Source organism: Lutjanus erythropterus, chromosome 18, assembly GCF_056507025.1.
Source record: "Lutjanus erythropterus isolate fLutEry1 chromosome 18, fLutEry1.hap2, whole genome shotgun sequence".
NCBI classification, from domain to species: domain Eukaryota; kingdom Metazoa; phylum Chordata; class Actinopteri; order Lutjaniformes; family Lutjanidae; genus Lutjanus; species Lutjanus erythropterus.
In genome coordinates, this window is record NC_139334.1 from 8,210,697 (window position 1) to 8,230,796 (window position 20,100).

At 38.5% G+C, this 20,100-nt stretch overlaps 1 protein-coding gene across 5 annotated transcripts in view; it reads left to right on the forward strand.

Annotated features, from left to right (window-relative positions):
• Positions 1-20,100, forward strand: part of LOC146310562 (palmitoyltransferase ZDHHC14-like) — a 69,754-nt gene that overhangs the window by 45,314 nt on the left and 4,340 nt on the right. For all 5 annotated transcript variants that reach the window (XM_084743216.1, XM_084743217.1, XM_084743215.1 and 2 more), the window contains exons 5-9: positions 2,772-2,909; positions 4,497-4,545; positions 7,378-7,480; positions 8,507-8,616; positions 12,080-12,185. In XM_084743216.1, coding sequence (XP_084599342.1) covers positions 2,772-2,909; positions 4,497-4,545; positions 7,378-7,480; positions 8,507-8,616; positions 12,080-12,185 — 506 coding nt within the window. The remainder of the gene's footprint in view (positions 1-2,771; positions 2,910-4,496; positions 4,546-7,377; positions 7,481-8,506; positions 8,617-12,079; positions 12,186-20,100) is intronic.

Genomic DNA, 20,100 nt, shown 5'->3' on the forward strand with positions numbered 1-20,100 from the left:
GCTCAGAATTATGATACAAACACACACACACACACACACACACACACACACACGCACACACACACCACTTCACTTTGCCTCCTGTCCTGCTCTGTTTTTTTCGTCACACTTCACTGTACAGATGGTCTCACTGTTTGTGTTTCATTCCAGTTGTAGTTTTCACAAGTTGGTGTTTGTTTGTGTGTGGGCAGAGGGTTGGGATTTTGTGATTGATTTTTTTTTTTTTTTTTTTTTTGAGTGATTTTAGGTCTATTTGCTGTTGGTATTTTGTCTGATGTGCTTAATTAAGGGACATTAGATGAAGCTTTAATGACCCTCTTGGGTAAATTACACTGTTATGTAAGCAAACAGTAAAATACATTAAGACAATATTGGCAAATTAATATATTAGATCATCATAAAACTGTCTGAGTTGCTGTTTCAAGCTTTTGGTTTCACTGTAAAACAATCATAGAAGGGATGGGGCAACTCAACAGTCATTACCCCTGGTATGTATTAGCATTTGCTTCCCCTATCCTTACCTCCTTGTGACTTTGATGTTAAATAGTGGGGTAGTATAGCTCAACTTATCAGAACAATCATTCACTTTGTGATAAAAGCACCAAATTGGGCAGCTGTGTTGATAGATATACTGGGAACAAAACTGAATATTGGGCGATCACACCCTCACACTCTGGTGGCCATTTTTCAACATCCCCACCAGCTGCTGGTCAAACTATTCAATTCCATTGGAAACATGCAGAAACAGACATAATCTAGATCACTGTAACCCTGAGAACCAAATAGAATAATCCTATACTTATGATTTTATGGACTTCAAAAAAAAAAAAGATCAGTCTGCAAGTTAGGAATTAATATTGTGACCTGAATCAGTAGACAGTTGTAGTAAAAGTATTTTGTCAGATTATGAACACTAGAGCAAACAGTATTGCTTTTTTAATTTAAAGTACAAAATGGTTTAAGTAACATGCCTATAATTATGTTAGTAGGGTGGTTTACGTAGCCTAGAGTTCATGTTGTGATAAAGCACCAGATTTGGCACATTTATAGCTTAATGTATTTAAAAGAAATCTGGATTTTAGGCCCTTGCAGATGGCCCAATATTAGGTTAGCTAGGTTAGCTATGCTGTCCCTCTGCAGTGTTAATCTGAATGTTTGAAACAGCCAACATGCTTCTGTCAGTGTTTAAAGGGAATTTATTCTTACTGTTCTTACTGTGGCTCACTGTTCACATGTCCTCTGTATTACATTGACACACCGAGAATAGGAATGAATCAACACACACAGACCAAAATCAAAAGACTCACCTCTCCTCTCCTGGCTTTGTTGTTCACTTAATATTAAGGACTATTGTGGCGGGCTGTGACATCCTGTCTGACTAGAAGCTGTGTTTCCCTGACACACTTCAACCAGGCATTGATTAATGAAGGCAAAAGCAGGTCATTTCACCTCACTAAACAAATAATGGCTCTGATTAATTAGTTAAGTAGCTTCCACTGTGCACAGCTAGATGTCCGCACTCAGAGATAGGACTGGAGTTGATTAAATAACCATGCTAACAATAAGCCATCCACAGATAAGTATGCTGGAGCACAGTTTCTTTGATTAGAATACCACCGACTAATTTTCATCTGAAAGGATTTCACATTAAAATTACCAAGTAGTTGAACACATCAGACTGCAGTCAAATACATATTTTGTGTTTTGAATACATTGCAGCAAATATTTCTCAACTCCAGGCAGTTTATTTACTTAAAGGGTAACTTTTGTACTTTTCAACCCGGAGCCTATTTTCCATGTCGTTTCTTACTGCTTGTATTTGCCAGTGACAGGCTCAGACTGTTATTCTAAATGTCTGAAAACATTATAGAAAGGATCGCTACAGAGATACACCTGTATACACCTTCAAAGAATAAGATAAGTTTTGTTTAACTAGAAACAGACGATTTGTTGCTCTTGCCAAACAAACCAGATTCTTTTTGCAAAACTGTAATTTTAATATCACCATCGTCATCTTCATTCAGACTTGACAGAAACAAAATAAAACTCACCAAAAATGTCTTGGCTCATCTTTTTGCAACTTAAACAATCGCCAGGATTTCTATGGAAGTTTGAACAAAACTTTGACTTTACTACTTCTCTTTTGTCTTCATTTGCAATCCCTGAAACATCTTGAGATATTCTTAAATTGAGGTCTTACTGGAGGGACGTTATCTGTTGACCCAGCAAAGTGCGTCTTTCGCCCTTTCAACCTTGCACAGTCCCACAGTGAGTGAGTGGGTATAGGGTGAGTTTTTCAGCCATACACAGTCATGTTGGCCAGCCTGTATCTTTTATTAGCTAGTTCATATAAATAGCCAGTTTGCACTATGTGAAAAATGTGTGTGTTATTATGCCAAGAAGACCCAGAGGGACACTTCCCCTTTCCCCTAATTTCCCACAGCACCAGATTTGAAGTGTGCGTCCACATACACGTCTGAGATATTCTGGTCATTGTTTTAAAAACCTGGTTTCACTCATTCTGCTTCAAGAAAACTTTGTATGGAGAAACACGATTTTTAAACCTTGAGTGCATAACAGTTTCTAACAGTGTTTTTTTTTTTTTTTTTTTTACTAAAGCACATGTGCACGACAAAGATTTCAGACAGGAGAAATATCACAGTGGCAGAAGTGTGGTGGGATGAAAGGAAAGACTTGTAGGTGTGCATCCTTGAATCCAAAATAAAATTTTCGTACTCTCTCTCCATCTGTGTCTCTCTCTGTCCTCACAGAGCGGTTTGACCACCACTGTCCCTGGGTGGGGAACTGCGTGGGAAGGAGGAACTACCGTTTCTTCTACATGTTCATCCTCTCGCTGTCCTTCCTCACCATCTTCATCTTTGCCTTCGTCATCACACACATCATTTTACGTAAGTAGCCGAGGGGATGAAAAAAGGACGTGTGCTCAGGCATGGTACAGACACACACCTCCTCCTGGCTGTGTTCTTGGTCTGTTTAGAGCCAGCAGGTTGTAAGTGGGCGTTGTGAAAAGCTGCAGCATTCTGGCTCGTTACCATCTTTCCAGCTGGGAGCAGGCAGTGGACTGTTGGGCCCCCCTTCAGCGTGTGTGTGTGTGTGTGTGTGTGTGTGTGTGTGTGTGTGTGTGTGTGTGTGTGTGTGTGCATTAATGACAGTTAGTGGATCAGTGTTTCACTGGGAAAGACATCTGTGCCAAGATTTACTGCTACAAAATACAAAATTGTAGTGCTAATTAATAGTCTTTTGAGCTTGTTCTCAATTTCTTTGATTGTTACCATGCTGTGTTGACTCTAATGCTATCAGATTGGCAAAAAGGCAGCATTGCAGTTTGAATTCTTTCAATAGAGCTCAGACGAAGTTGGAGAACATTGCAATGATTTGGGGTTGTATGAGATACTTCTATCCATAGTCAGTGTATTACCTACAGTGGATGGTGGGCAGCATTACCGCAGTTTGGAGAAGCAGACATAACAGCCTTTTCTGCTGGGAAACTGCCGTTCTCTTTAAACCAACCAGAATCCATCCAGTCAGTAAATCTACCTTGCAGAAAACAGGAGTTGCTTTTCTACAGCTGCCTTGATCAGTTTGTTTGTTTGTGTTATTGTCTGACTTCGGTATTTTAAAAGGTTTGTTGTGAATCACTGCAGTCACACAGTGACACATATAAACTAACAAATGGAGACAGTGGTAGACCAGAAACTTCTACACTTTGCAAGGCAAAATGACTGATTTCGCCAGTGGAATCTGGTTGATTTGGAGAGAGCGATATTTGGCTTATATAATGATAGTTTCTTGTTGGAAAACACTGTCTGACAGCAGAGTAAAGCAGTGAAAATATTCTAGATAGAGTGTACACTTGAACTGTCCATCTCCATCTTTATGTTGACCATTGATAAATATATCATACAACCCCACTTCAAAAAACTATCCCTTTAATAATTTGTTCATATTGTCAGCTTACAGTACAGTTGTAAAGCCTGTTTGACAGTGCTTCAAATCAAAGGTAGTCACAGTCCTTCGGTATGTCAGGTGATAAAATCTCACCTTTAATCACAATAATTAATTCATTCTGTAAAGAATTATCCAAGGTGAACATGTCTTTGCGCTACTTTAACCCATTTGTTGAATTTTGCTCAGTTGCAATTAAAAGACAAAGTTAAGACTCATTCTGTCTGGTTGGAGACACAGAGATGTTTCCAAATGCCACATGTAGCTGGCCAACATTTAATTTTTGATCTTTAGTTTGGCTCCATCTTCCTTCTCTTCACACTCGGAAGTTAAATTGGAATGCCAATGTAAGTGGGCACACTCTGCCTAGCTCAGTTCATCTTGTTGACAGTTGCACTTCTGCAGCAAGTAATGGCTCCAAAGTGTGTAGCAGTACCCAATATCTGATACAAGTTTCCACATTCAATGGGTGTTGTTTAATGCTGATTGTATAGTGTTCTAATGGAGACTCTGTCTTTCTCTGTTTACAGGCTCCCATCGAAGCGGGTTCCTCAATGCACTTAAAGATAGTCCTGCCAGATATCCTTCCACTTAAATCTGACTTTTGTCATTCACTGTCTAATATGTGTCTGTTTAGTATTATGTTCCCCCATTTTCTTTTTTTTCTATATTTGGAATCACATCATCACATTTACACATAGTCACATACCTTTAGAGAATGAGTGAGTTTGCAGCATTTTCTAATATAAGTTGAGCGATATGTTAAGGAAGTCTGGCAGGCAGTCACTGAACTCCAACTCCAGTGTGTATTTTCAGAGCAATGGGCTTTTCAGGATAACAGGCTGAAATTTACATAGACAGATAACTGACAGTTACAAACAGCCGATCAACTTACAGTGCAGGACTCGTCATTGCTTGTCTTGCACTCCTGCAGCGTACCTACAGCCTGCTCGAGCTACCTCATGTCTGAGGAGGAGATAAAAGGGGAAAACAACTCACTTTAACCACAGACTGTATATTAAATAGGCTTCAGTCTATTTAATATATCGTCTATAGTCCCAACCCACTATTTGGACTGTATTACTCATTTCTGGACACACAATTGTGACATATTTTTCCTTTAAGCTGTTGCCTTGTCATTGATTTTCTAGCTGTTGCACTCAGAATTCCAAGCAAGTATTTTGTTTTAATATTTATAGTTCTGGAATGCAAAAGTCCAAAAAGGAGTTCACCCGAATTAAAAGTAATTTTTGTCCCAGATATAGTCACGAATTCTGTGAAAATCTTTACCCAAAAAAGTATCTACTTCTGGACAGGCCCAAATCAAGTGGTAATGATTTGCTTCTTGGGAACCACAGTTCTTTCAGCGGCTGGCAGAGCCTGAATGATGAGACTTCTGAACAAGTGTGATAAAAATATCTACTGAGACTCTTTCAGCCAGGCATTCTCTGAGGTTGAAGTAGATATCCTCCATTGAAATTCACAGTTTCTGACCAGACCTCATCTGGAATGAAACTGTTTTCCCATAGTATTTTTTTTATCACCCAGCTTTCTGTAGATTCAGTTGTATTACAGCTTGATTAACTTGCCCACCGAGGGCCAACACAGGTCACTTTGTAGGTCAGAATACACTGGCGCGACACGCCTCTCCAAAGCCTTTCCACCCATTGCGGCTGCCAGTTACAGTGCTTGCATAACTGTTGTGCATCTGATTAGTCCTGTTCCATTGGAGTAACACAGCACGCAATGGAGCTCGTCACTCCGTCTCTGTTGATTTATTCAGTCGGCCTTTCATCTGGCTCTAACTGGCCTCCACAGAGATGTTGTGTGTGAGTGAGATTTGATATGAGTGTGTCTATCTGTGCGATGGATGCCAAGTGTGTGTGAGACGTCTTAAGCTTACAGCTGTTACAAATACCATGTAAGTCAGCTTATTGTCTCAACATCAGTGATAAACACGTGGACTTTGGTAAATCCAAGCAAGTCAAATGTTTTATTTTGACATCACAGCAAAGTTTGATTTTACACCATTTGACCTTAGCTTTTTTTGTTATTTACTTTTTATTAGATTTTATTTTTAAGAACACCGATAACAAAAGTGTTACATATGTGCCAACTGGACACAGAACCCACACTTAAAAGAGAATAAAATACAAATAAAAAATAATAATAGTAAAAATAAAAAACAAATGCTAAAAAATATAACAAGGAGAGGGTCTGTCTCTGAAATACAACAAAAGTAAATGATAGCCAAGGCCATTTCTAAAGCCCCTTTGACACACTAGACAAAAAATCCACCAACACCCACTAAGATATGGCTTTCATGATACGGCATGAAACAGTAAAAAAAAACCGGATACATGAAAGTACAAACGGAGATAAACTTGACTTCAAACAGTTGGAAGATTCAGTTAGAAGCTGCAAAAGTTCTGAGAGGTGAACTTGAGCTTGAGACTTTTAAAAAACGCCTTTCTCATGAGTTGAGTCTCAGCTTTCTCACACACATCAGAAAAAGGGGTCAATCACGTATTTTTAGTGGGTTTAGCCAAGTTAAAAAAAAAAACAAAACAAACAAACCAAATGCACATGCAAATTTGGTTTAAAAAGGTGTACGCCACAAATCTAGTTGAGAGCATGGGGCTATGACACTGTCCCTCTCTCTCTGGCCTTCTCTCTATGGCTGAGTGAGATAACTGTTTCTCTGGCGCAGAAATGTGTGCCAATCCAAGCTGATAACGGCCCGTGTCCTACAGGACTTTAATAAAGGGGAATTGCAGTCGATAGTATCGTAGCAGTCCTTTGTACTAGGTGAATGATGACATGTTTTGTCCTTGCTAGGGAGGAAGAGACTGGGGAGCGAGAAAAAGAAGAAGCAGAGTTAGGACATTTAGTTGATTTTTATAGTACAGTTTAAGAGACTGATTCATTGTCTTGGAGTATGTAATATGACACTGACCTACCAAGTGATTAATGTTTTTTTTTCAATAAGGGCATACATCTGTATTAAACAGTGTCAGCGTATTTGTAGGTCTTATTTTATGAATATGTATTCTTTTGGAGACTGTATCCTTAGATGTGACAAAGCATTGCTGTAGTTCATTTTCATAAAGGCAGAAGGATTAATCTTGGGCTGTGTGTTTGTGCTTTATGTGGAGCAGAGAAAATGAGCAGCATTCTGCAGTCCCAGCCAAATGAACTGGTAACTAGGAACTATTGGCAAGAGGAGGACACCCCGAGGCTGTAGGTCAATATGCTAGCTGGTAGAACTCCTACTATTTTTTCTCCATGCTGGCTCTGTATTGGTCTGTGAAGTGTGTGAGTGAGTTTGTCAGAGTTGTCTGTTTACTAAATGTAAGACAGGATTAAATAGACACTGTGGCAGACGTTTATTCCTTGACTTAATTGCGTCACTGTGCTGGAGGTGGTGGTGTGTTTCTTCTCTGTCTGGTCCATAGTGGGCCTCTCAGGCTTCCATACCTACCTAATCAGCTCCAACCAGACCACCAATGAAGATGTAAGTATCAACATAAAGTATACTCAGTTTTCACTGCACAGTAACAGAAAACTTAAAGCCATAACATGTATCTAACAGGTATTTGTTTCTTGTAATTTCTTGTTTTTCTGTCATAGTTCCCATTTCATCTTAGGCATTCATAATTGAAAGAGCCATATCTTAAAGTTATAATATGTAATGTTTCTGCATTATTATGTCTAAAAATGCTAGACATGTAATGTGTTTTGTTGAGTTGTGCACTTATATTACTTATATATATTAGTAACTTCTGGAAAAACATGAGATATGTCAGATACATCAAAAAGTGAGGAAGGACGACAATGCAAAATTTACATATTGTGCGTTTAAGAAACCTGTAATAATTCAATTTGAAGAAATTTTATTTTACATATTTTATTTTACTTTATATTGCATTTTTGTTTGTCAGTAACATTTATCAGAAACATTAAGGAACTGCATATTTGTTTGTAATTAACTTGTAAAAGTAAAGCTTTAGACAGACATGTAAATGATGGTACAGCTGCAACTTTATTAGTCAAGAAACAACAGACACATATGTCTATGGAGCACCATAGTTTTTTGAATTGATTTAAACATGTTTACTGTTACAGTAAATACTTGGAGACATTAATTAATTAGGACATTAATTGTGGTCAAGCTCATTGCGCTTTGTCGACATCCTAAGTGTTGATTTTGAATTAGATGACACTACAATAATCTTGCGCCATAATAAATACTTTCTAAAGGGAAACTGAAGCATGTGAATGGTCTCTTTGATTTCATAAAATTATGCCAGTGTGACTGGTTAGCTTAGTTGGTTTAAGTGTGGTGCTAATAATGCAAAGCTTGCAGATTCAACCCCCCTACCAGCCACAAACATGTTTTATGTCTTAAATTTAAATTGCTGAAACCTGAAGAAACCCTGACAAACACCATCTCTGTGTTAAAGAAGAGTCTTGATTTTTGTTCTATTAAGACAAGAGATATTAATCTGTCCTCTGACTGATGTTGTGCGATCTCCTCCAGATAAAAGGGTCTTGGTCTTCTAAAAGAGGGAAGGACAACTATAATCCATACAGCCATGGCAATATATTCACCAACTGCTGTGCAGCACTTTGTGGACCCCTGCCACCAAGGTATGACGTGTGAATGTGCATGAGTGTTTTTATGAGGTGATTAACGTACTCCCAGATACCCAGATGATGACATATGTGCCCCATCATTCCTTGCTCTGAGAAAACCCACTCGGTAATTGTTAACCTTCAATGTAATGGGTCAGAACACCTGTTTGTTTGTTTTTTATTTCCCTCACTGTAATTTTCCGTTGTGTCCAAAGGCTAAAATAGAGCTGTTAGTCAAGACTCCTTTTGATGTGAGGAGCGCTTTGAAATGAGCCTGCAGCCTCTTTTTCTATACATAGCTACTAAGATACTGTGAGAGTGGAAAGGATTTCAAGCCCATTTTAACCAAATCCAAGATCAAAGTTGGCTAGATATATTAGATTTCACACTTTTGCTGTTCATGTGATTTAACAAAAATACAGGCCAACTGTCACAGTTGCATTCTCATGTCCATGTGACTGTAAATGTCAGTACACATTGCACATTTTCCTCCCAGCTTTTTTCACTTCAGCATTTTGTGCAAACAATTTCATTACTCATCTCACTGGAACTGTTATTCCTCTGACTTAAACAGCTTTTTTTTTCATCATGGTTAGAAATGTGTTCTTGCTTAACCACTGAAAGGAGATATCTACTATCTGCTCTTATCTCTTCTGGCCACTCTACCCACTTTACCCACTTTAAAGATATAACACTCTTGATGACACTGTCAAGACGTAACAAACCTCTTAATATTTGGAACTTGCAGCCTTTAATTTTGCCCCTTTTTTGCACCCAGGTAATAGTAAAGTAAATACGAGAAATTTAAAGAAACACAGTGCATATTGTACGGGAGACAGGAGGCAGTTGTAACACACTCAGTTCCTCCTTGCTCTGCACATGCTCAGTAGAGCTCTCTCTCTCTGCCTGTTAAAAAGAGCAGGATCATTTCACCTAAGCAGAACTAAGAACTGATTTTGAGGTAAAAAAAAAAAAAATGGACATTTAAATTGAATGCATACAATTCATGACATCTAAGAGAATTTGAACTATATTAGTGAATATGTGTGTGTGTGTGTGTGCGCGTGTGTGTGTGTGTGCGTGTGTGTGTATACACACGCACACACACGTGATTTTAGCATGATTTCAAAAGATGAACTACTCACTAAACCCATCAGCTGATTGTGAAATCTGTTCAGGAAGCAATCGTATAATTGATCTGTATAAGCTATGCACATATTTATTTAAATCATTTCATAACAATGCATATCCATGTAAGAATGGGTATTTTTACTGATTACAGATTAAAAGCTGTAAAACCCGTTGTGGTTGTATCCAACTCACTGTACTTTGTCGGATTAACAGTGTGTGACAGTGATCCCACTGTAATATACCCCGAATCATGTACAAGACTCCTCCTGTCTCTACATTCTTTTACTTAGTTGTTGTAACATTAATGTGGGCTAACAGTTATTAGAACAGCTGTAAAGTGGAGTGATACATGTAGTTAAAAGTCTCAGCGCTCATTGAATGCCTCACAATCAAATTACTTGGTCAGGACTAACTGTTGTATAGTAAAAGATGGCTAGTGTTTTTCAAGTACTCTGTGACTTGTTGGAAAATGTAAGAAAAAGCTACAATTGTCCCAGTCTCCCCTACTCTGTCAGCTAAATGCATCTGTAGAGGAGCATGTATTCACACAAAATATAAGAAGAAAAATGACGGAGGCTTTCAGCTGCATTCTGTCAGTGTATCTGTACTCTGGCCCTCACAAGCCATAAGTCACCAAAAATGATACCTGTGGGTGGCAAAGGAGAGTCCTCAAAGCACAGGTGGCTGCCATCTGGGTGTGTGTGTGTGTGTGTGCATGTGTAGACAGCCACAGGCATTGCACAGCTGGGTCCACCAGTAAGAAAAGAATGTTACACCTAAGCCTCGGACTATGCGAGCAACGCTGCCTCTCACACACAGAGACAAAAGCCTCTTGCATTTCATTCCCTGCTGAGACCTTGACTCACATTTTCTAATGCATCATCCTCCATGTTTTTATGCTCGTTTCCTCCTAACTGCATTTGCAGACATTCCGGTATTCATTACCAGCAACACAAGCCACCGCTGTAGGCTCCCAGAGTTTGTCTGTGATTCTAGCAAACCATTTCCACCTAAATCCAGCTCAGTCCCAACGGAACACACTGTCAACACACTCTCTGTTAAATGATTACCCTGCTTGTGCTGTTTAACACCTCACCTGTGTGTGTGTCTCTGTGTGTATGTGTGTGCCTGTGCACACTTGCTCTGTGGCAGATCAACCTTTATCTGGCTGATAAGTAGCCATTATCACATACATCTGGCCCTTGACCACACACATGTTCGTATGCATACCAAGAGTTCAGCAGGCTGGAGTCTAACCAGCTGTGTCAGAGTTCTGCAGCATTAAAAACGGGACAGAAACAATGATTCACTCCAGTGCTCCACTGCAGGACCTCACTGATTTATTGCCAAGTTGTGATTTTCTGTTTGTGTAAAAGTGGGTGTATGAGTGAAAGATTTGAAGGGAAAGACCAGTGGTGCTCTGATCAGGATTTGTGGGGCTGATCACAATCACTGGATCGGCCGATACCAATCACTGGGTCTGTTTGAAACCGTCTATTTACTGTGTAGAATTGTTTTATTTATTTCATTATTCTAAACAATACTGTATATGAGTAGAGGAACATGGGGACCTGTTGCAGAAGAATATGTTAGAGTTTTTCTGATAACAATTTAATGAGATTTTCTTGTAGAATTTTTAAAATCCACTATGTATGAATGAATGTCTATGTCTGTGTATGAATTAATGGGATAGTGTCATGATTTTAGCATCTAAACATTAAAAATGCTTAACTGAAAGAATAAGAAAGTAATGACCGATGTTGGCAAAGTATTTCAACAAATTAAAATGTTGCCCTTGGATGTACGATGAATTCTCTGTTAGCGTCCATGTGCTTTTCCATCCACTATTATTCCTCTAGTTAGACAAAGGCATGACCTGTCTTATTCTGCCTCTGATTGGCTTACCCTGATATTCTTACCCTAACCCTAAACTCCTCATGTCTAATTGACCCAAACCAAAGATGGCACTGAGTACTAGCTATTCAGAGTCAGAGGAGGGTAGGTCATGACTCCGCTCTCCTGTGGAAAAAAAAATGTAAAAATTGCATACCGTACAAAGTGATGTAGATTTCAGAGTTTCGTTATGTTGGAGGGAAGGCAGACATCTGTATGGCCGATATCTCCAAAATTCTGCAACTCACACCAAAACAATCTTGATGCATAAATAGCACTACAGACCAGAGGTAGAATATGTATCTTTGATTTTGGAGTGGACTGTCCCTTTAAGGCTTTCAGTGCATAAAAGAATCTATTTGGTAAATGGCTCTACTGCCATTTACTATGTAATATTTGTAAATGAATTCCCATGGATTATCCCTTTCTCCCCTCTTTGTTTCTGTCTCACTAGTCTCATTGACAGACGGGGCTTTATCCAATCAGACACACCGCAGCTGGCACCACCAACCAATGGCATCACTATGTATGGCGCCACCCAGTCTCAGCAGAGCCACATGGTAAGACAATGACCTCCAAGTTATTACTACTAGGTTACTAACATGAAAGTGCAGAGGGAGCTGTTACAGGTGATGTGGATGCTGATAGTGGTGTCTGTTCAGACGAGGTTTAGAGATGAAGTAGTCATTGATTAAAGGAGCTGGATACTTTTCGATCTCTGTTCTCAAAGTTAACCAGTGTTGTCTCTCAACCAACATGTTAAAGTTTTCTTCCTGAAGATTTCAGCACTGGTTGATTATGCCTTCCTTGTGGTTTCTGGTGATAACAGCAAATACTAGATGAAACGCTCATTGAGCAGCTGCTTTGTTAGAAATACAACAGAGGAGCAACAGATGTATCTGTTTACACCATAGCCAAGCAAACTCATGTTGTTTTAATAAAGAAGTCAGTCAATAATTGGCTATTTCCCATCATGCCATGAACAAGCGCAGTCTGGTTTCATGCTTCACACTATGTCAGTAGTTTTCCACACAACTACACCTCACTGTGGCTGTTTCATCTTGTTCTGTTACTCTCTGTAATATAAAAACTAACAAAAAAAAAATGCTGGAAATTACTGAGGTTAGAGCTGTCACCTCGTTGACTTCATAATAAAAGCCACCCCATGTTTTGCTGGTTGAATGCTTTTAATGTGAACAGTAAACTGTGAGGCTGATATTAATGAGATAAAATTACAAACCTGTCAGTCCCTTGTGCGTAGGAAGATAATTTGAATCCTGCATGGGAATGGTGAACTCTGTCACTAACAATGAAAAGTACAATATAGAGAAACAATTACATAAGATAAGTAGTTTGAAATTACTATTGTAGAAAAATGCAGATCATAAATACTATTAAAAAAGGTTTGATTTAATGAAATAAGAATGAGAATTATAACGTTAAGAAGCGTTGTGAAGGTCGTCTAAAGTCACTGTTCCTTGGCTGCATTACTTTTTGGCACAGTCTCACCCAGACCATACAGCCACTCCTACAGGACAAGGCCTTGGTCAGCAGGACACACGGAGACAAAGCATCTTTCACAGCAGCCTGTCTGACAGAATTAAACAGAAAATCAGCTCTCACAAACTGAGGCAGATGAAATTAGCCCCATGTCAGTCTGAGGAATTCAAACCTCAGACGTCATAGCTTCTGTTATTTTGTGTCTCATTGTCTCTTATTGCGATGGTAAACATAGCTGTTGGTTTAAGGATTGGCTTAGATAATATTGCTTAAGCAGAGAGGGGTAAAGGTCAGATGAGGTCAAGCTATTTCACTTCATTCTCTGACACAATATGTGGCAGAAAAGGGCTGGGCAGTACAGCTGAAAAATGTATTACACTAAAATGTTTAATTTCAGTCGATATTGATATTTTTAATAGCCTATTTATATTAAAGACCAGGGGAAAAGGGGCTTTATTTTGAATTTAACGGCACACAGGTTCTGTAATAAAAATAAAATACTGCCAGGATGACCAGTCCTTTTTATTAACAGTTTCCTCGCTGTCTGCACTTACTTTCTCAATCACGCTGTTTCTGTTGTTGTGTCTCATGTCGATGGTGCAACTGAACAACACACCTGTTAAATGATCGGTTGTTTGCGTGTCACTCATAGCACGCTCCGTTATCAATGGATGTGATAGGCTGTTTATTAGCGAGGGCATATTTATTAATTTTATTTTATGTGCTTTCATTGTTGTGTGCATTTAAGTGAAACTAATGAACCTTTTATTGAACAATTTACTTACTGCTATTGGTGAACTGCCTATTGTTAATACATATGGTTATTGCTTTATTGTTCACGCCCGCGGCAGAATCACAAACGCTGCACCTTTTTCTCTCCATGCAGACCTGAGAAACCAAATCCAGTTATTCTTTTTCATCCCACTAGATTGAAACTGATGCAATTGCCTTGGATTGCAAAGAGCGAGACAATGATGTTTTCAGTTTTGCGTGTGTCACTCTATGTCGTCTATAAATCAGGTCAACAGCAGCAAGGAAGGGTGTTTGTGTGTGTGCTGAGGTGGCAGCCTGATCTGTAGGATTTAACTCTCCCTGGTTTCAGTCATTCTCCCTCTTCTTGGGTTTCCTTCATCAGTCACAGTATTGTATTTTAGATAACGGGATTCCTCATCATACTGATAATCCAAGTCTTGCAGTGGGCCCAAGAAAAACAATGAGCAAGAATCATAAAGAAATGATGACTGGGTTTAACAAACAAAGATTAATTTAATCTAAGATTAGTTCTAATCAGACTTCAGTATAACTAGGTTTAAATGAGTCATTCCAGATTTAAAATTAAGCAGAGCTCTGTTGCACAATCAAGAACTAATCTCAGTTTAATAAACCCAAGTTTAATGACTGCTTGCATTGCATTGTATTCCTTAACACAACATTACATTTTTTTTCTAGCTAGCAGTTTTTTAAAAGATATATTGTTTGGTAGCTAGCTAAACTTTTTTTTGTTATGTTGTTGCTAGGTAAATAAAAACATTTTAAGAAGTTACATTATTTGCTAGCTAGTTGAAAAGAAAAAAATATATAATGTATGCTAGCTAACTTAAATTACTTTTTTTAAATTACGTTATTTGCTAGCTAGCTAAAAACTCAAACCATATATTGTTTATTAGCAGCTAAGCAGTTCTTTAAAAGCAACATGATTTGCTACACAGCTAAAAAGTAAAAAATACTTAATATTGTTCGCTAGCTTGCTCAAAAGTTAATTAGCCTAGTTATTCTACTCATTATGGCCCAGCAGAGAAGCTCTATTTTCACCTCCTTTGAGAACTTTTTTGCTAAATTATTGACTGGAGTGAAAAAAAGAAGAGAATCATCAGAAATCTCAGTGGGGTTGGCTGTCCCTCAACTCTTCTCAAGGAACCTAATGTTTTTTTACTCAGTCCATTTCAAAAAGGCATCCATTTGAAAACTAAAAGCTTCTCAGGTGTAAGTCTAAAGTTAATACTGGATCACGTTTTGAATTGGAGTTTTAAGTTTAGGTGCAACAGAATTGAATTCAAGCACCAAATATTCAATATAGTTTAAAAGTTTGGTGCAACATAGTTTTAAGTTAAACCATGATTTTGGGTTAAAAAATGAATCCTTGTTGGTGCAACCCAGCAATCTCACAGACTGAAAGTGAACCACAATCAGTAAACACATCTTAATGTGTAAACTGTCCTGCAGTCTTGCAGAGAATAGCTGGTGTTGTGAAGAGGACATTGTACTGACCTCACTGACCGGTTTTCCTCTGGTGCCTGAATAGAAGCAACAAGTCTTCAGTTGTTCTGTTTCACTGTTAACCTCACACATTACTCACCAGATTTAAGACCTATTCACACACAGCTACTTAAACGTCTTTCACTGTTGCTGTCCTCCCTCTGTGCCACAGTCATCTCGTTGTTCTCACCCAAACTCGACATAGCACCGTTAGTTCTCATTGAGATGTCAAACATGAATGTCATCTGTCTTCAGGTCCTAAATGTGTCAACGACTTGTAATGGGCCGAGAGCCACAGGAACATTCCCTTACGTTAGCACATTCAGAAATAACTGCCATCTGTTTTCCTTAGCAGTCATGATTGGTGACCAGAGTTGTCCTATTGTGCCGGCTGCTGGACATTTATCTGCACAGTGATACAGAGGCAGCTGTCAAATTGATATCAGTTTGTTAAACTCAATAACATGCCACACTGGTCACACATAAGTCTCTGTTTTTGAATATTCTCTTCATGTCCCCCAACACCTACTGATGCAACTCTTTTCATTACCGTAAAAATCTTTGTTTGGCATAAAAATCTAGACCACTCAGTTCAGGTCCACGTAGAGAATGTTGTGTCATCAAGTAGGTTTTAGAGAGGCAGATTTAGTGTAAATCGTTCAAACCACGATGAGTAAAATTCGCCATCACTTTTGTCTATTTACTATAAAGGCGTGTGGGTGGGTGCTATTTTGAGAAAGTGTGTGAGTGTGCATGAAGTGTGTGTGAGAGAGAGATAGAGGTGGAAAACAGACAACAGAAGTATAGAATGGAAATCTATTGTACTTGAGTCATATGTTTTGTTCATTTTAATTGTATTGTTACTGTTATTTTACCCTTTTACTGTACACTGACTGTGTGACGACTGTCAGACACGTCACACAAAATAACTTATGTACAGATTTCTACAACATTTCTAATCCTAAAGATCACAGAGAAGAAATGTAGCAGGTTTTGTTACAGTGGTCTTTTCCCTTTTTTTTTTTTTAACTAGAAGTTGATAAGCACTTAAGGAGTAACCTAACTCTTGTGTTTTTATAACACTGTGTTGATTAATGAGTTGAGGTTGCATTTGCATTTGGGCAATGAAAGCCCTTTTTCTTTGTGAGGCACTTTTGTCTGTGATGCAGCATAAAATTAAGGCTCGGTATGGAGAAGTCTTGTAAGCCGTTGCCATGGTAACAGTGTGTGAAATGTTGTCACATTACACCTCAATAACATAAAACCTCCATTTGGGCACAAAGGAATACAAAAAAAATGGATACTGGGGTTTTGGATGGTGGCTTGGACAAAAGAAGAAATTTGACAACATCCTTCGGCTCTGGGAATATTCAGGTTTTTAATATATTTTTTATGTTTTGTAGACAAAATGATTAGCCTACTCAAAAGTAACTATAATTGACAGATTAATCAGTAATAGAGAAGAAACGGTGTGGAAATTTCTTATCACAAATTCATTATTTTTATTAATGTTGAAAAAGTACTGATACACACACTGAAATCATTTCACCAAGTTTAATATTGAAAATCTCTCAACAATTTGAAATGGCACCAAGTCCTTTTCAATTACGCAAACCCACATTGCTGAGCCTGGGTCTGGGAGACTTAACTGTTGTTGATGCTGGACAGCATTTACTGTGAGCTTTTCAAAGTGTGGTAATCAAACACAGTTTTAATGATAATCAAAATTTGAAATGAATTTACTAACCTTTGGGAGCTTAATCATTTTGCCTCCATCCCAATACAGTGAAGGTGAAAAGTGGACTGAAATTTGAAAACAAAGTGAATTCAGAAAGTTTCAGTTCGTTACAGCTGTTTCATATGCAACAAGACAAAATGCCCCCCCCCCCCCCCCAAAAAAAAAAAAAAAATAGTGGATAAATCTGTCTCTCATACCCCTCCCTGCAGAGAAACGAAAAAAGTGAATGCAGCTATTACAGCGACCCTTTCAGCTTTGTCTGCTTTAACAGTACAAACACTCATAATGAAGTTGCACCTGGGTGTCTCATCCCTTTCCCTCCCTCCAGAGACAAAAAGCAAATAGATAAAGGCATCATACAGGAGGATACTTTGATTTAATGATCTCTGCACACCGAAGGTCAAACTGGCCTGTTAGTTGATCTGCACACAGAGGAGGAGATGAAACACTGATCACACTTCAACATAGTACAGAGTTAATATATAAAAACGTGAGAAGCAAACAAGGGGAGATGAGCAGTAATACTGCATTTCCACCTCAGATTAATTGAGAGTAACTGAAAGATGGTTTTAAATGTTAAGTTCAACGCTGTGAGCATTCAGCTCCATTGTAAAAAAAAATCAACAATATCTGCATAGGTACTTGGTGAGAAAATGTTTTGGGTAACTTTGTCCTTTAACCTCATGGTATATCATTTGCATTTGGCCTGTTTTATTTTTGTCCTTCCTGTCTCTCTTCCACTGCCTCTGTCTTTTTCCTTTGTGTGTGTGTATTGTGCAAAAATAGCTCCCAGAGTGCAACTTGATCAACCACCATTTCCTTGTTGATAATTGCACAGTGAGTGATGAGGGGCTGTTCAGTTTCACTGCTCAACTCTTACCTCAGTCAGCTGCATGAAGGATGGTGTTACAGTCACTGAAAATGCCCAGCTTTGTTTCCTCGTTCCCCTGCGTTCGATCAATATTCAGACCTTGTTTACCCAGTTTATTAAAAATGGCATAAGGCAAAGAAAATGATATAGATTTTTTCTAGTTGCTAAAATACACTTTGTTGCTGACCCTGTCCATGTCACTACATTGCTTCCATGCTGGATTTTCTCTTTGCTTCTCCAAATTGGGGGTGCGTCAGTTGCCTTCTACTGTAGGTAATACAGTGACTATTGACAAGTAACTCATAAAACCCTACATCAGAAAATCCAAACTATCCCTTAAAGTGGACAATCTTGCAGAAGATGACTGGAAAGTAGAACTGTAATTAATCACTAATTTTGTTTTCAATTAATTATGTGATCTATAACATAAATGGTGAAATATGGCTATCGCAGTTTCCCAGAGCCTGAGGTGATGTCTTCATATTACTTGTTTGGTCCCACTGACCCCCCCAAACCTAAAGATTTTCATGTGATACAAAACACAGCAAATCCTTTTAAAAGAGAGGCTGGAAGAATAAAATGTTTATTTTTGCCTCATATTTATAGATCCACATCAAGTCTGATAAATTATCAGTCAGTAATGGGGAATTTATATCACTATTTATTATTCCAGTAATGAAATTATAGCAGATTGGTATCAACCATAATGATATCTGATTTGACAGATTATGTCAAAGCATTTAATTTGAATTCTTAGGCACAATGCTCTCTAAAAGTTGCTACTATACTATACTACTTAAGTATATTTGTGAAGTTAAGAAAACATAAATGAACATTTGAAGAGTCAGAATTCTTCTTTGTTTTTGTAGTAATGATGTCAGTCAGATTTGGTTCAGTCAGAGCTGTGGGATATTAATCATCCACCCCGTTCACTACATGTTAGCCTTTCTTACCCTCATGTGTGCATTAATGTGTTACATGAACTTTTTAAAATACAAAAATGTGAAATTATCGATTATGTAATCTGTATCGGCCATGAGAAGCAGGTAACTATCAGTTATCAGCAGAAAAAAGTCCATATCATGCACCCCTATTTTACATATTAAAATATTTAAATGTAGAATCAAATGTTTGTTGAAATTTATAATCCCTCTTGTGCCATCATCGCCATGTGTGAAAGTCAACCAAAATACAGCCTGTGCTGCTTCACTTGCTATCTGCTATCCAAGGTTAGTCTATCAGCAGTCTATGTACAAATTGTTCCCTGTAGTTGTGTGTGTGAGTGTGTGTGTGTGTGTGTGTGTGTGTGTGTCTGCCGTGGGGGATGGACAGTGCTGAGTCAGTCTAGCTGTGACTGTTTATAAAACATGAGTGGGCCTGAAAGTAGAAAGAAAAGGACAAAGCACTGTATCCCTTTTTTCTGTTTTCTTTCATATCCAACACCACGATGATGATGTAGCTCTGTGCTTGCGTGGCTGTGAGCGAGGTTTCTGTGTCATCTCAGTCCAGTAACCCTCACTTGAGTTAGTCATATTGTTATAAAGGTGAAAAGTCAAGAGTAGCCGATCGGTGCAGCTGATAAGCGGACTGATAATACTTACAATCACATCTCTTCTGCTCAAGGTAGCTCAACCTCTGTTTAAATCACATCTGTAATCTGCTCTTTTTAGGTCAGTGAGATTGAGACAGAAAGGTGAGATTTCTGGGATAAACCTTTGTGCTTCAGATTTTCTTGTTAGTCAGACTTTGGAACTGGTGTGGGATGGGAGAGAGCAGCCATACGTCATGACCCCGTCTTGAGAACAACCACGTTTGGGTGAAAACACGCTTTGTAAAAGCAGCCAGTCAGAATGTGTGTCTGTCTCAAACACTTATGCTGCGTTCCAGACACCATCTAGGTCAGAATTTTTCGACCTCCCACTAGAAAAAGTACTCACTCATTATTTACTCACCATTAATTCAGATTGAAGATCAGGTTTAGTTTTTTATTCCACAAAACGCTGCTGGAGTTTCACAGGAGAACAGCGCTGCACAATCTGCCAAACAATTTAAGTGAATGGTGACCAGTTTTCAAATGGAAAAAAGCAAATGGGGGAAAAACAAAGACTCC